A 13,352-nucleotide genomic window follows, 5' to 3' on the forward strand; every position below is an offset into this window, starting at 1 on the left:
CTCCATTTTCTGGCATCTTTGCAAGTCTGAAACTTTGATTCACACTTTTATTTTCAACTTTCGTGATTGATGATGACGGTTTTAAGGATTTCACATGCATGAACTACTTAAAACCTTAATAAAGGTGAACTAAAAGTTTTATTCTTCATAAATATCACTCCATTATTATTTTCATTGTGAAATTACATTTAAAAATTTAATTTGTTAAAGCAATCTCTGCCCATTTACGGCATGAAATGTGAATTAAATATTCGTGTATATTTTAGCTTCATAAATATAAATCTAATTACATTACAGGCATCAGTGCAAAACATGTTTGTGAGAAGCCAATATTTGCGACACTTCCAATCATATATTCGGTAAATTATATTGAGAAGAGAGCTATAAAATTGGTCATTTAATAGATAACGTAGCATAATTATAAACCACACGCAGCGATTTATTATACGATATTAAATGTGGTATTAAACAATTAAATGGTTAATTTGTGGCTCGTTTGTGAAAATTGATATAGACTTTCCAGGAAATGTTATGATTATGTTTGTGTGATAAAATCAAAGTGATTTCTATATAATTTCAATTAATTAATTACTCAGATTATGTACAAATTTGCTACCTCTGCTGCGTAATTTATAATTTAATTTGCAAATCACATTAATCTTAGCAATATCAAAATATTTTTCCGCGAACGTAGAGTAAATACCTTGGAAAATACCATGGAAAAAAATGTTATTATTGGTCTCTGACAATTTCTTCTCTCACATACCATACCTTGTGGCACATTTATATGAATTCCAACCCGTTGGTGGATATGTTATTACGTAACAAATCCAATATCACCGTGCGATGTCGTACCTTCAGGGATTGTACCCAAAATGCCTAAATATTTAAAAAGACAACATTACAAGAAGCCCATAAATTGATTTGGTTTATTTTGGCACTGTGACGGCTCCTAAAATCTACAGAAATCCCACACAATTTGTAAAAGCTATACTATAATAGTCTATTTTATGCTTTTCTCCCTTCTTGTCCACACAACATTGACACGAATTGCTCCCTGGACGGTGATAAAATTCGCAGAAGAATCGACAAAGCAATGTTGAAATTACCCACTGTGAGTTGTTTTCCACGCCATCGAGAAAAACACCCACATGACCACAATTTGCGCTGAATAGTGCTATATTTGTGGAAAATCTGTGTGTCGATGGGTTGTTCTGTGATATCACTTAAGTTCTGAAATTCACCCTCACGATTCTGGGTGAACATTTGCTTTCTCAATTGTCTTTCCTTCTCACTCCACATCGTGGTGGAAAAGGGCTTCGTGGATATTTTCCAAGATATTTTCAATAGAAGGAAATTGTGCCAAAAATGGGGCACATTTAGAAAATTTGTATGTATGTTTTGTGTGAGGAAAAACAGATATCAACACGTGCGACCCAAAAATGATTTTTTTTTGTATATATTGGAATATATTGTGTTTCCGAAAAGAAAATCCTCCAAAATCTCCTGCATGATTGGACCAGATAGAAGGTTTTTCGCGCATTATAAACACTCCTTCGTGAGCAAATATTTAGGCAGAGAAAGTGAAAAAATGCAGACTTTGCAGAAGCCAAGACAGTGTGATGATAATCTGCAAGAATGGTGACTATAGTTGGCACACTTTCCACAACTTATACATAACAACTTTCAGTAATGCGACACATTGTCACGTACGCTCGAATGCGAGTGAAAGCTACATTCAGATGATTTTAGGCAGAAATATTTGAAGATTTTTGCTTTCGGCTTTAAGAAAAATCGACTTTTGTCAATTTAATTCAATGTTCCTGTCGTCATTCTGAGAAAGGTACAACAATACAATAAATGGAATATTATATACCTATATATTTTCATTTGTCTTCTTATAATCTCACAAAAAGTTGCTTACTTGGAGTATTCATTGAGAAGAATCACAGAAAATCCGTCGCTGTCGCTATAGAATTTTGGCATTGGTAAAGAGAACACGGCCAGAAACCCTTTTCAGATTTCAATGGATCACAACATATATGATGATATGATAAACAAGAAACACAATTCATTTTCAAGGTTTGAAGAAGACCGAGAAAACCACATGTGTGGCGAGGAAATAACTTGGAAAATCTGGTCGACATTACAAGATGAACTTCCATTTAATCACTGATAAATTCCTCAGATAAGCGAAACTAATCCAAAGAAAGTCGAAAGAGGATTCAGATGGGAAAAATATAACCCTTTTTGTTGAGGAACGTTTTTGTTTTTTTCTACATTGATTTTCAAGTTAATTCAAGCCTTTACCTTTAAATTAATTTTCTATCAACACGATTTCTTCAATTGAATCTAAGAAAGCAGTGTCAATGGTATTTTTCCTACCATCAGCTTCACCAACTCAAATAATTTAGTTGGTATTAAAGAGCACTTTAAGAGAAGATAAATTGAAAAGAAGACAGGGAATGAAGTAATCACAGAACAGACGAGGCAGTGTTAAAAAATCCGTCCATCACTGTTTAAGATTTCATCTTCAGATTTTGCTGTTTTCCTTTACATACAAATTCATAGCTGGCAAGGGAAACTCCATTTGATTTGGGTCACGGAAAGAAATTGAATTTGACCCCATGCTGAAGAAAGTCAGGCTGATTGGCTCAAATTGAATGCCAGGGAGGAACATATGGAAGTCATAATATTTTCTCACCTCCCACAAGAAGCAGACACCTAAAAGGCCTTCAGCAATGTGATTTCTTGGTGGTGACACATGAATGAGAAAATGCAAGAGAGCAACTCCATGACATTCATATGTCACAGTAAAGATATGTTTTGTCTCCCACGTGTATTCTCATCAATTCAAATATTTATGGAAAACACGGAAATCAATAAGAAGGACCTGTTGTGAGAAAAAAAACGAAAAGGAATAAAATCTGCATGAAATATGCTCAGTGACATATGAAAGTTGGTGTGAAATTGTTACAAGAACAAATTGCAAAATCATAGTTTATCTTTGTGGAACTTTCATGTTGCAAAAGTTTAAACAGTTCTCAAAGCTTGCAAGAGTTTTCTCAAGAATGGTAAAAGTCATGCCATAAGAAATATGGAATTCTTGGAACATTTCATGCATAAATGTTGCAAAAAATAGAAAAGAAATAAAAGTTAAAGTGAAAAATGTCAGTGACAAGAATTCATTATTTATTTGATTTATTGTATTATTTCACCATTTGCACGAACGAATTGAAAACTAAGCATTGTGATTAATCACACAATTGCATATTGAATTTAAAATAACATTTTTTTTTATAGAAGTTTCCAACTTTCTTGATAATACAGATTGTGTCACTAATTATTCGTGCACATCAGACCAAGAATGACACGGGCAACACAACTTTATCTTCTGGTTAAATATTTATGAGGTAGAATTTTATACGTTTCGATCCAGAAGTCCCAAAGCGTTTCTCTGAAAAACACGATTTTCGTTTCTGAGGCTGTATTTTCAAATGTTTTTATTGATGTTGTAAAATATTTTTTACAGCGTGGATGAGAGTTTTACTCTCAAAACCTCCCTCATATTTTGCCATTAGGCAGAAATTTCGCATGAGTGAAACGTGGGCATAAAACCTTCAATAAAATTCGACATCTCAATTTTACATTTGCCCCATGATTTATGATGACTTAAAACCCCCAAAAAATCAGTGTGAAAATGAGATATAATCAATAGTGATTTTTCAGGAAAATTTTGCAATATTTTCAGATGAAATTCTCGACTTCCAATAAATGTCAGTGCCCGATTAATACGCAGTATTAGACACTAATTGGTGAGTGATGATAAATTAATACCATAACTCACCATTTTCTGGTCCTATAATGGACATTGCTAATCAATTTGTCGCAGATGTTTGCATAGGAGAGCACAAAAGACTCATTACGAGCGTGGGAAGAACAGAGAAACTGATGATTAAGGAGCTTTTGAGAAGCTTAGTTCGTCCTTTGACTCAACGTTCGAATCTTAGACAATGGAGTTCATGAAAAATGCAATATGTACAGAATTTCCCACTCACCATCTCATTTCCTTTGGCCTTTTAGAGCATTGATAATTCAATCTGAAAAGTTTGTCAAACATCCCACATGCCAACACTTTTCTAGCAATTTTCATCTCATTCTGTGATTTCCCTTGAAATACAATTTCCGCTCATCATATGGTAAACATGTGGAAACCATGTGATACCCCCAAAGGCACAACCAAGGTATGAGCAAATTCTCATAGAAATATATTTGATTATGTGAAATGGGAAATGCCACCATACCATATATACATATGTGAACATTCTCGGGCATAGATATGTACATTCCACGTATTCGCATCCTGTTACATTTTGTGAAAAAAAGAATCCCATTCAATTGTGCGATATGAGATGATTTGAGGAATATTTTTTTCTAATAAAAATCCTTTCATCTCTTTTATGGCGATAACGTTGTCTCTGCAACACATTTGATCACACGTTGCCAAGCTTCCTCATCACACTTCATCCTGACTGACTTTGTGGAAGAGTTTATATATGTAAGAAGTATGTTTTTCATAGAGTAAAAACTTTGAGACATTTTCCAACAAATCAGACAGTCAAAGATGTGGGAATCTATGGTGACATTGTATTTCATATAATAACGTCCAACCCATGCGTATCACTTTTAATCCTCATGTGGGCGTATTTCTGAAAAGTTGTCGATTTCTTGCACGTTTCTGAATGGGAATGAAAGTTTCTCTCTGCATCAATCTTCTTGAATTTGAAATGTGTGTTGGAGTGTTGATTTTCAAGTGAACAAGCACCGAAACATATGAAACCCACACAGATATTCAATTGAAAAGGCCAAGCATAATCATCAATGTCTTACGCCTTCGTAATTGTTATTACTTCGATGCTTCTCCATTTTATCATATTCATTACTTTTTAAAGATTCAAATTCGATTTTAACACGACTGAGTTTCCTCGTGTACTTGTCGTCTCTGCAAGAGTTTCTGTGTATTATGGCTGTGTCAGTGGGTGGATAGGAAAACGCAAGGGAAAATGTGTAGGACGCTTCGTGTCTACCCAAGAAAATTGTATGTAAATGTTGAGTGGAGGCTGGAGAGCTTTTATGGGTTGTTTGGTGTGCAATAAGGGACGCGAGAGCCTTCTCGAGGGTTCAAAGGAGCATTTATCAGGGTGGTAAGTTTGTGAATCATTTTCCAAATCCATAGATTTTCACACTCTCATCCCCAAAATCTGAGAGCAGTTTTTGCTATATAAAAGAACGAGGAAGTGTCCTTCTCTGACTTCCGACTTGTGCTTATGTGTCAGGAAATTCCATGTGAATGACTTTCTACGCTACGATTCGGCCATGGGTTTTCTGGCTGAACGACAATCATGAGAGAGAAATTGTAAAAGTGACACTCAGTTCCGCACAAACAGACACCGATGGATTATTCAATCGACGTTTCCGCAGCTGCGAACATCCCTACAAAAGTCCATTTTTCAGCGAGAATAAACATCATAGACAGTATAAATGAATAAATATCTTTCACTCCCATTTTCACGATGTTTCTCCATAAAGTGACGCAGTTTAAATGCTGACAGTTCAATATAGGGAACAGCAATAGCCTTATATATCAACGCTTTACGCTTGTTTTAACATTCAATTACCCTATCGTGAAATCCACCATTCAGTGCGATTCGTGGAAAAAGGCACAAACGAACATTGATGAAAAAGGATTCACATTGAGCTCAAATGCCTAAGGAATACAAGGAAAATGAGATTGAAAAATAATTATAAGGACAGTGAACATCATCGCAATATATATAATATTATTTATATTGCGCTTTTTGTAAGAAGTTTCTGAAGGTGGCAGTGAAGAAATTGCTTTCTTATTGATTCTGCAACACTCCAACATTGACCTAGAATATCCAATAGAGCAGAAAAGTGCTCTTAATAAGTAATCTCTGGCGAATGTTGGCCTCAATTTGTCTGATCTGGTAGAATTTTTCTCCCTCTTTAAACACGCTCTTTAAGAGGACGAATTTCAAGTTCAAATCATGGTGAAAAAAAAACGCCTCGTGAAAGTTTCGAATAACTCCTTTTGGGAATCCATTAATTTTGAATCTCGCTGTGTTTAGGAGGGGCGCATAATCCCAGGCTGAAATTACATTTGTGATTAATGAAGAATAAATGCGAAGAGAGCATTTCAATGGGAGCCTTTTAGTAAAATCCTCATGTTTTCGGATCTTGTTCTGTTTAATACCACCATTAACGGTGCTCTTGAGTCTTGGGAGTTTATATTTTTGCACAAGCTCTGTTGTTCGCCAAAAAAGCCGCGTGCAGAAGAGATGATATAATCTTTATCACAGTACTAAGTTGCATAATTAAGCAAAGGAGCCATATTTAAGCATTTACGTGAGACAAAGGTGAAATGAGACTCCGTAAACGGCATGTGTTGATATTTCAGCAATAAAAACTCTTGCATGGGCGAAATTAGTATACATTTGTCAAGGTTTCCGCAAGAGTCTTGCGGAGGAAGCTTTTAACCGGAATTGTTCAGGCTTTGTGCATATTTCTGCTCTTTTAATTAATTAATGCCAAGCGAGAGTGAATAAGATTGTAAGAAAGCGAGAAAATCTTTAGAATACTTTATGACGATGAAAGATCCGCAACTCTTTGTGTCTGCAAATTATCAAAGTTTTCATTAAGATATAAGATTGAATTTGGTGCAAATATTTGCTTCATGCGAATGAAAATGTTTTACTTAAGAATGCTTTGTGGGGGAATTTTCCAGGAGAGCGAACAATGAAATCAGTGATTCAGTATATGAGAAATGTACAATTAATTTAAATTATGTGCTGAAATAGCCAAAGATTCACAGTCATAGAGCTTTGAAATTGAATATGCCAAGGTTACCTGGAATTATGTAAATATATCACCCTTTCTATAATCTAATCTTTGTTGTCTCTTCCTTCCGACATTAAATGCGAAATGCCTTTGTGCCAAATGTCGCCTCAAAGCCGGAGTTTGGTGACCACTGAACACACACTCTGCCTCCGGATTTTCATACCCCTAAACCAATCCTTCAAACACTTAGTACCTCAGCTTTCATAATAAGCTTTGGGGAAATTTACTTGCACATTTCCCTTATTGCTGCATACATGCTTATTAGGCTCACTGTTAATTTCGCAGAGCTTTCAATATTAATTAGGCCTTGATTTAATTTTACGAACAATTTACAACATTATTCAAATATTATATCTGCTATACTAGCAAATATTGAAATAAATCGAATTAAAATATGCATGAATGAATACATAACGAGAGAACGCCATAAAACAGAGACTTGAAAAATACACAATAGGAGTAGCATATAACATATGATTTAATATATGTAAATTATAATTTATGAATATGGATTAATTGACACAAAAAGGACATCAGAAGAAATTCAATCATTCGTAAATACCAGTGAACCGAAATGCCATAATCTGGGATATTTGATTGTATTGAAATGATGTATGAAACAGTTATTAAAATGGACAAATCAACAGTATAATATTGTATTTATTATTTGAAAACATGTTTTAATTAAAAACACGCAAATCGCTCAAGGGATTTTTCCCACAACGCAAAATAAATATGATATTTATGAAAAAGAATTTTCAATATAAAACATGAAAGAAAGCACATTTTATGATACTTCTGTTTATGCAACTTAATCACGTTTTACAGTTGAAAGTCGCACTTTCTTAATAGGATGATAATTTTTCAGCAGAAATTCTTTGACCACAAAGCACAACGGACCATTTTCTTTGAATGACTGTCTTATTAGAGAGGAAAAATATACAACGAATGCACACTGATCGTCTGAATAAAAGTTGCAACTTCCATTTTACTGATGAAAATACTCATTCATTCACATCGCATCGCACCAAAGGTTTTCAATTTAATTTCTCTGTAGTCAGTGCAGGAGATTTTCAATTCAAAGTTAAAGCTATGAAAGGAATAGCCAAGACGTCAAAAGACGTATAATTAAAGTGACGACGGTCTTTGAAAAGTCCTTCGGGCATTCTTAACAAAGGACAACCTCACATTTTTCTATATGGAATTATTTATGCTTTGTAATCTTTTTGAAATTGTGGAGACATTTTGCACTTAGAAAATGAGGTAATCAATAATTTATTCCTTTGAGTGTACAATGAGATTGTATTTGTTCAATTGTCACACATTACAAGCCTATAAATGTGTCTAACATATTCAGAAATGCACTTGTAAGTCCTCTAGAATCCTTTGGCTTCCTTTACCACAAGTTTATGTACTATGCTTCCCAATTGTGGCCACAATCAGACTCCATTGTTCGTGAATGTAGTTGGTGGCTCTTTAATCCATATTATGTGCACACTTGCCGTACGTATTTAAGCTGTTAAGTTTCCAGCATTCTAAGCGCTTCTATCTGCTTAACGGCATGAATAGATTTCGGGGGAAAATGAGCTTTCACCTCTTCTGTGAGTTTTCGAATCAAGATAAAATTACTGAAAGCTCATTTCTCACAGCGTTCACGCAGTTTGACTTTCAAAGGGCGGATAAAAAATCGATTCAAACTGTTTTTCCATTCGACACACGTGATTTTGAGGAAGCTTAGGCAATAGAAGCATTATATATTGCTGCGAGATGTCACCCAAATTGTCGTTTAATTGAGGAAATGGATTGCTTTCACCTGCCAAGTGACAATAATGACTTGGGATATTTTGTTGGGGGAGAGAAAAATTGAAGAACAAATTCACGACGATGCTTCTTTCAGGTCAATGAGCCAGTGTGATGTTTACGCCAAAATCGAATATAACTTTTTAATGCACAGTCTTCAGCTAGGCGGGAAGCCAAAAGGTCCCTTTCTTGGGCTCCTTTGTCTAGAAATCCCTATAGGTTGGTCGACAAGTGACGCTGTTGTGGTGGAAAATGAAATAAATCCAAAGCATCAATTTAATATCCCAACCACGCAATGAAATCGTGTGGGAATGCGATGGACTGTGGTTTACAATCCAGGTAGAATTTTATTTTATTTTTTTGGCAAAACATTATCCCTACAAATGTGGTTCTACACACAATCTGCAAACTTCGAGGGTCGCCCACACGCACGTTTATTCACAGGAAATGCCAAATTAGGCTGACGAAAAATCCATGAAATTTTAAGCTCATAATCTGGGGGAAAATAGGGAGAGACGTATTGGCAATTTTCATGCCAATATTGGGGTCAGTCGCTGAAGCCTAATCATCGTGTTGCGGGGAAGCAGTGAATGGATGTGACGAAAATAGATTTCCAATTATCCACGAGCCTGATTAAATCCACTTGTTGATCCTACGGTATTCATCTCATCGCCTGAACCATTAAATCCAATGTGTAAACCCACAAAATTCAGCACTCATCTGCGCGAAATCATCCCACAATGTTCCCACGCGCCAAACGCTGCACTCACTTCTTGCCCTTCTCGCCTACTCCTCAGCCTCCCGTGGAAGATATCTGCCAAACAACTGTCACTGATTCGTCTAGACTTCTCGATTCTCGCTAAAGAAATTTAATTAAAAGCTTTGAGGGTGTATATAATGCCAACATAAGAGCTTCTGCCAAGAGGAAGAGCTTTAATCAATGCCATTCATGCTCTACTCAAGAAACAACAATTTCTTGTTCGAGAATATATATCGCTTCGTTTAGCAATTTCATCTCTATATTCGATTTCTTACAATTAGGACAAAAAAAAATGTCAAGACAATTGCATAAAATATATTATTCTTGCAATTTCGACGAATTTATATAAGTTCACACAGAGAGAAATGTGAATTTTTATCAACTATATAATAGTGTGATTGAATAGATGATTACGCAAGAGTTATTGAAAATCGGTGGGAAAAAAACAATGAAATGTTTAGTTAAATAAAATCTCTGAATGAAAATACAAATCTTTTGCGTCTCTGCATTGATATTTCTATGAATGGTTATTTTGTAAATACTTTTTATGGGATTATTTTGCCATTTTGTGCGTTTTACCCATTTTACCGATAAAATAGATCGCCTGAAGTGGAGACAAAAAATTGCAATGTGCTGAAAATTTTCATTTAAACGAACATTTTCAATTTGTAAAACGCAATCAATAAATACTACTTGAACTTTTATTATGCGAATAAATATCCATCAACGCAATTCACTGATGAAAGACTGGAAAATATTGTTGGACAGTGATATGTTCAAACAAATAGATGTTCAAATAGATGTTTATCGACGAATTTGGCTTCGGTTGAGAAGAGAAAACTTTTCATGTGGGTTGCAGGAGATTCTAGAATTCAGGGAACAGGAAGAAAATGCAAGAGAATATGCGTTCTTTTCACGATTCAGCGAATGACAAAAGTGTCGACGAAGAAGTTGAACTGATTTCTTGGCAATTAATAATTATATTACATAAGAATAAGCGTCACAATGTTCTTTCATAAAATTATTCAATTTTCAATTGTTTGCTCGAGAATTTTCCACGAATTTTCCACCAAAATCCGTGAATTTCTCAAAAACGATGAGCTTGGCGATGAGTCAGTCTAATGAGGAAGTTTGCCTGCGGTAGAGTTAACAATAAAAAAAATAATTAATCTCTATTTTGCGTTGTGCGCATGATGAAAATTCATTTGATCTTTCCGCCCTAAAAAGTTTTAATTGGATAATTCGCGATTTTCAGAATTATTCTTTTTTCCAGTTAAATCCGTTGAATCCATTTCAATGTCATTAATGGATGACATCTACTGTTTTACTTCGCATCCTAAAACAGCCTAGAAAACGACGGTAAACGAATTTCGTGAGTCCTGTAATCGAAAACATAAAAGTGTTTTCGAGGTGAAATCCTGGGAAAGACGCGCAATCCGCGGATACTAGCCAAAGGCGGATCTTTTTCGAGTACAACACTATATTATTAGTAAGAGAGATTGACAGTGTTACAGAACTGGAGATGCGGAGAAGACGAGCAGGAGTCGCCGAGGGCGGCCTGTAGGAACTGATTGCTGTTGGCTGGGCGCCGGCTGCGCCGCGGCGACTATCTGTGCGGCGACAGTGGCAGCGAGAGTGGCGTGAGACCCTTCTTCTGGATGGCCGCCGCCACCGCGGCTTCCATGAAGTCCAGGTGCTCCTTCTCGGACACGCTGGTGGGATTGCGGGGCGGCGCCGGAGCGACTCCGGGCGGCGCCAGGCCGGCCGAAGACAGTCCGTGCTCGCTGATGGCCATTAGGATGGCGGCGTCCTCGAGGCCGTCGCTCTCGGGCGGCGCCAGGAAGTCCTCGGGACGCACGAAGAACTGGTAGGACTCCACAATGCGGTTCACGGCGTTCTCCAGGATGCATTTGGTCACCTTCTGCTGCCGGAAAGTCGTCAGCACGTCCGCGTCCAGGGCGCACTCTTCGCCCGTGGCCTCCTCGAGGTCCGGCGCGAAGCTGAGGATGCTGCTGACGCCACTAGAGCTGGTGCTCTCTTGATTCTGTCCCACGGACTCTTCGCTGCTGTGCGATCCCTCCGCGGCTTCCGGACGCTGTCGACTCGTGCCCGCGCCCACGTTCACCTCCTCCTCGGACTCCTGGAGTCTCTGTCGTTTGGGGCAGAGCGGCGGACTCGGGGGATTGGCACTCATGTCCTGCCCAGCGGAATGGTCACTGTGAGATTCTCAGCTGGAATGCCTGGGCGTCTCCCTGATGCTCCTTCTCGCCAGGCGCCCGCGCTCTACACCGAGCAGGACTCCATTATCACAGGACACTAGGGATCTCGAGTCCTTTGGCGCTTCCTCCGAATGATTTCACTTCCAAAATTGCACTTTTTGTTTTGATTTTCAGAAAATCTGTCAAATCGACGACTGTGGTGTGCAGCGCTGTCGGTGACAGGGTTCAGAAGCACAAATATTTCGTCGATGAGAGAAAAAGGGCGGGAAAGATAAGAGAATTTCTCTTCTTTCGAATTTGCAATATGTATTAATGCTTTTGATAGTAAAGAAGTTCTATCTCGAGATTTTAAGCTAAGTAAAACTCCATGAAGGCTCTGTATTTTAAACCAAAACAACAATGAAAATCATTTGTATTTCACTCTATTCTGTACTGTATTACCGACTGGCCGACATTTTAGCGGAGACACACTTGAATGCGTTCTACAATTGTTCAGCCGGGATTCCAAATTGGACTTAGGGCGACTTTTGATATAAATTCGTTGAATTCCACAAACTTTCCTTGAATTTCCCAAAAAAGACGCAATTTCTTGAACGCACTTTATTCACTTACACACAAACGAATTCGATTATAAAAATATTTCAACTTTTGATTCAAGGTGTAAAATGTATACACAAGAAACTGTACGAAAATACGAATACACTGCAGTGTAATAAATATAGATCATGCACTGATGAAATCAATTAATTGATTATGCTAATGCATTGGGAACATTACATGCTGTATCCGGTGTTCATCCTGTTGAGCTTCTTTTTGTGCAGCTGGTCAGCCAGCTCCATGGTGACGATCGGCTTCTCCGGGCAGTACTTGGTGGTGTGCGCCTTCCGGCCAGACTGGCCACAAATGGGACACACATACTTGAACAACCGTGGACAGACAACGTTGTCGAAGGCATCCTTTACGGAGTGGCTCAAGTACACTTGCGGAGACTCCTTGTTGTTGAAACAGAAGACGCAATATTCCTTGGATTTCTTCTGCCTCTTCACCTTCTTCTGCACCTTCAGCTGCTGCTGCCTCAGCTCCTGGCTCAACTCCCGATAGATAAGCTCCTCCTGACATGCCTGATACAGGAGGACGCCCTCAAAGAATTGCCAATCCGCAAACTCTCCCTGCTGAAGAGGCGGTGGTGGCGGCGGCGGCACTTCAGTGGTTTCCTGGGTGTCCTCGATGAAACTGCAAATCTCACGATTCAGCAGCTCCCAGTCGTGTTCCAAGGAGTCCGGCGGAGTCCCAATGGGGGTGATCACGGGTGGAGATCCCTCAAATTCACCCGCATCCCTGCCATTCATGTGAAACTCCACATCCACCGGGATGTTGTTGAAGCGATTCTCACAGAAGAATTCCATCGCTCAGGAGCGATCCGCTGTGCGTGCTGAAGTGTTCAGAGGATTTTCCGGGAGCTCTTTAGCTCAATTCCATTAGGTTTTGACTGGGAAAGTCAGGAAAAAAAACAGAAAATACACGAAAATTTTTCACAGCTACACAAACGACGCCACAAAATTTTATAAATGGTGGCAAAATGGCGAAAATTCTCTCCCCATCAGGAGATTCTCATCTCCAACCCGCTCAGGAGCAACCTTTCTCTCTCTATCGCA

General features: G+C 37.9%; 2 protein-coding genes across 2 annotated transcripts; both read right to left on the reverse strand.

Annotated features, from left to right (window-relative positions):
* Positions 1-10,258: 10,258 nt before the first annotated feature.
* On the reverse strand, positions 10,259-11,896 carry LOC132264675 (uncharacterized). The gene is made up of 2 exons (XM_059764954.1): positions 10,996-11,896; positions 10,259-10,613 (listed from the first exon to the last, which is right to left on the reverse strand). The coding sequence occupies exon 1, from the start codon at positions 11,670-11,672 to the stop codon at positions 11,085-11,087; it is 588 nt and encodes a 195-aa protein (XP_059620937.1). The 5' UTR covers positions 11,673-11,896; the 3' UTR covers positions 10,259-10,613; positions 10,996-11,084.
* A 397-nt stretch (positions 11,897-12,293) lies between these two features.
* Positions 12,294-13,267, reverse strand: LOC132264733 (uncharacterized). The gene has a single exon (XM_059765029.1). It carries the CDS (start codon positions 13,101-13,103, stop codon positions 12,471-12,473), a length of 633 nt encoding a protein of 210 aa, XP_059621012.1. The 5' UTR covers positions 13,104-13,267; the 3' UTR covers positions 12,294-12,470.
* Positions 13,268-13,352: the final 85 nt, after the last annotated feature.

The sequence above is a fragment of the Phlebotomus argentipes genome, unplaced genomic scaffold (assembly GCF_947086385.1).
Source record: "Phlebotomus argentipes unplaced genomic scaffold, Phlebotomus argentipes genome assembly contig_2, whole genome shotgun sequence".
In the NCBI taxonomy this organism is placed as follows: domain Eukaryota; kingdom Metazoa; phylum Arthropoda; class Insecta; order Diptera; family Psychodidae; genus Phlebotomus; species Phlebotomus argentipes.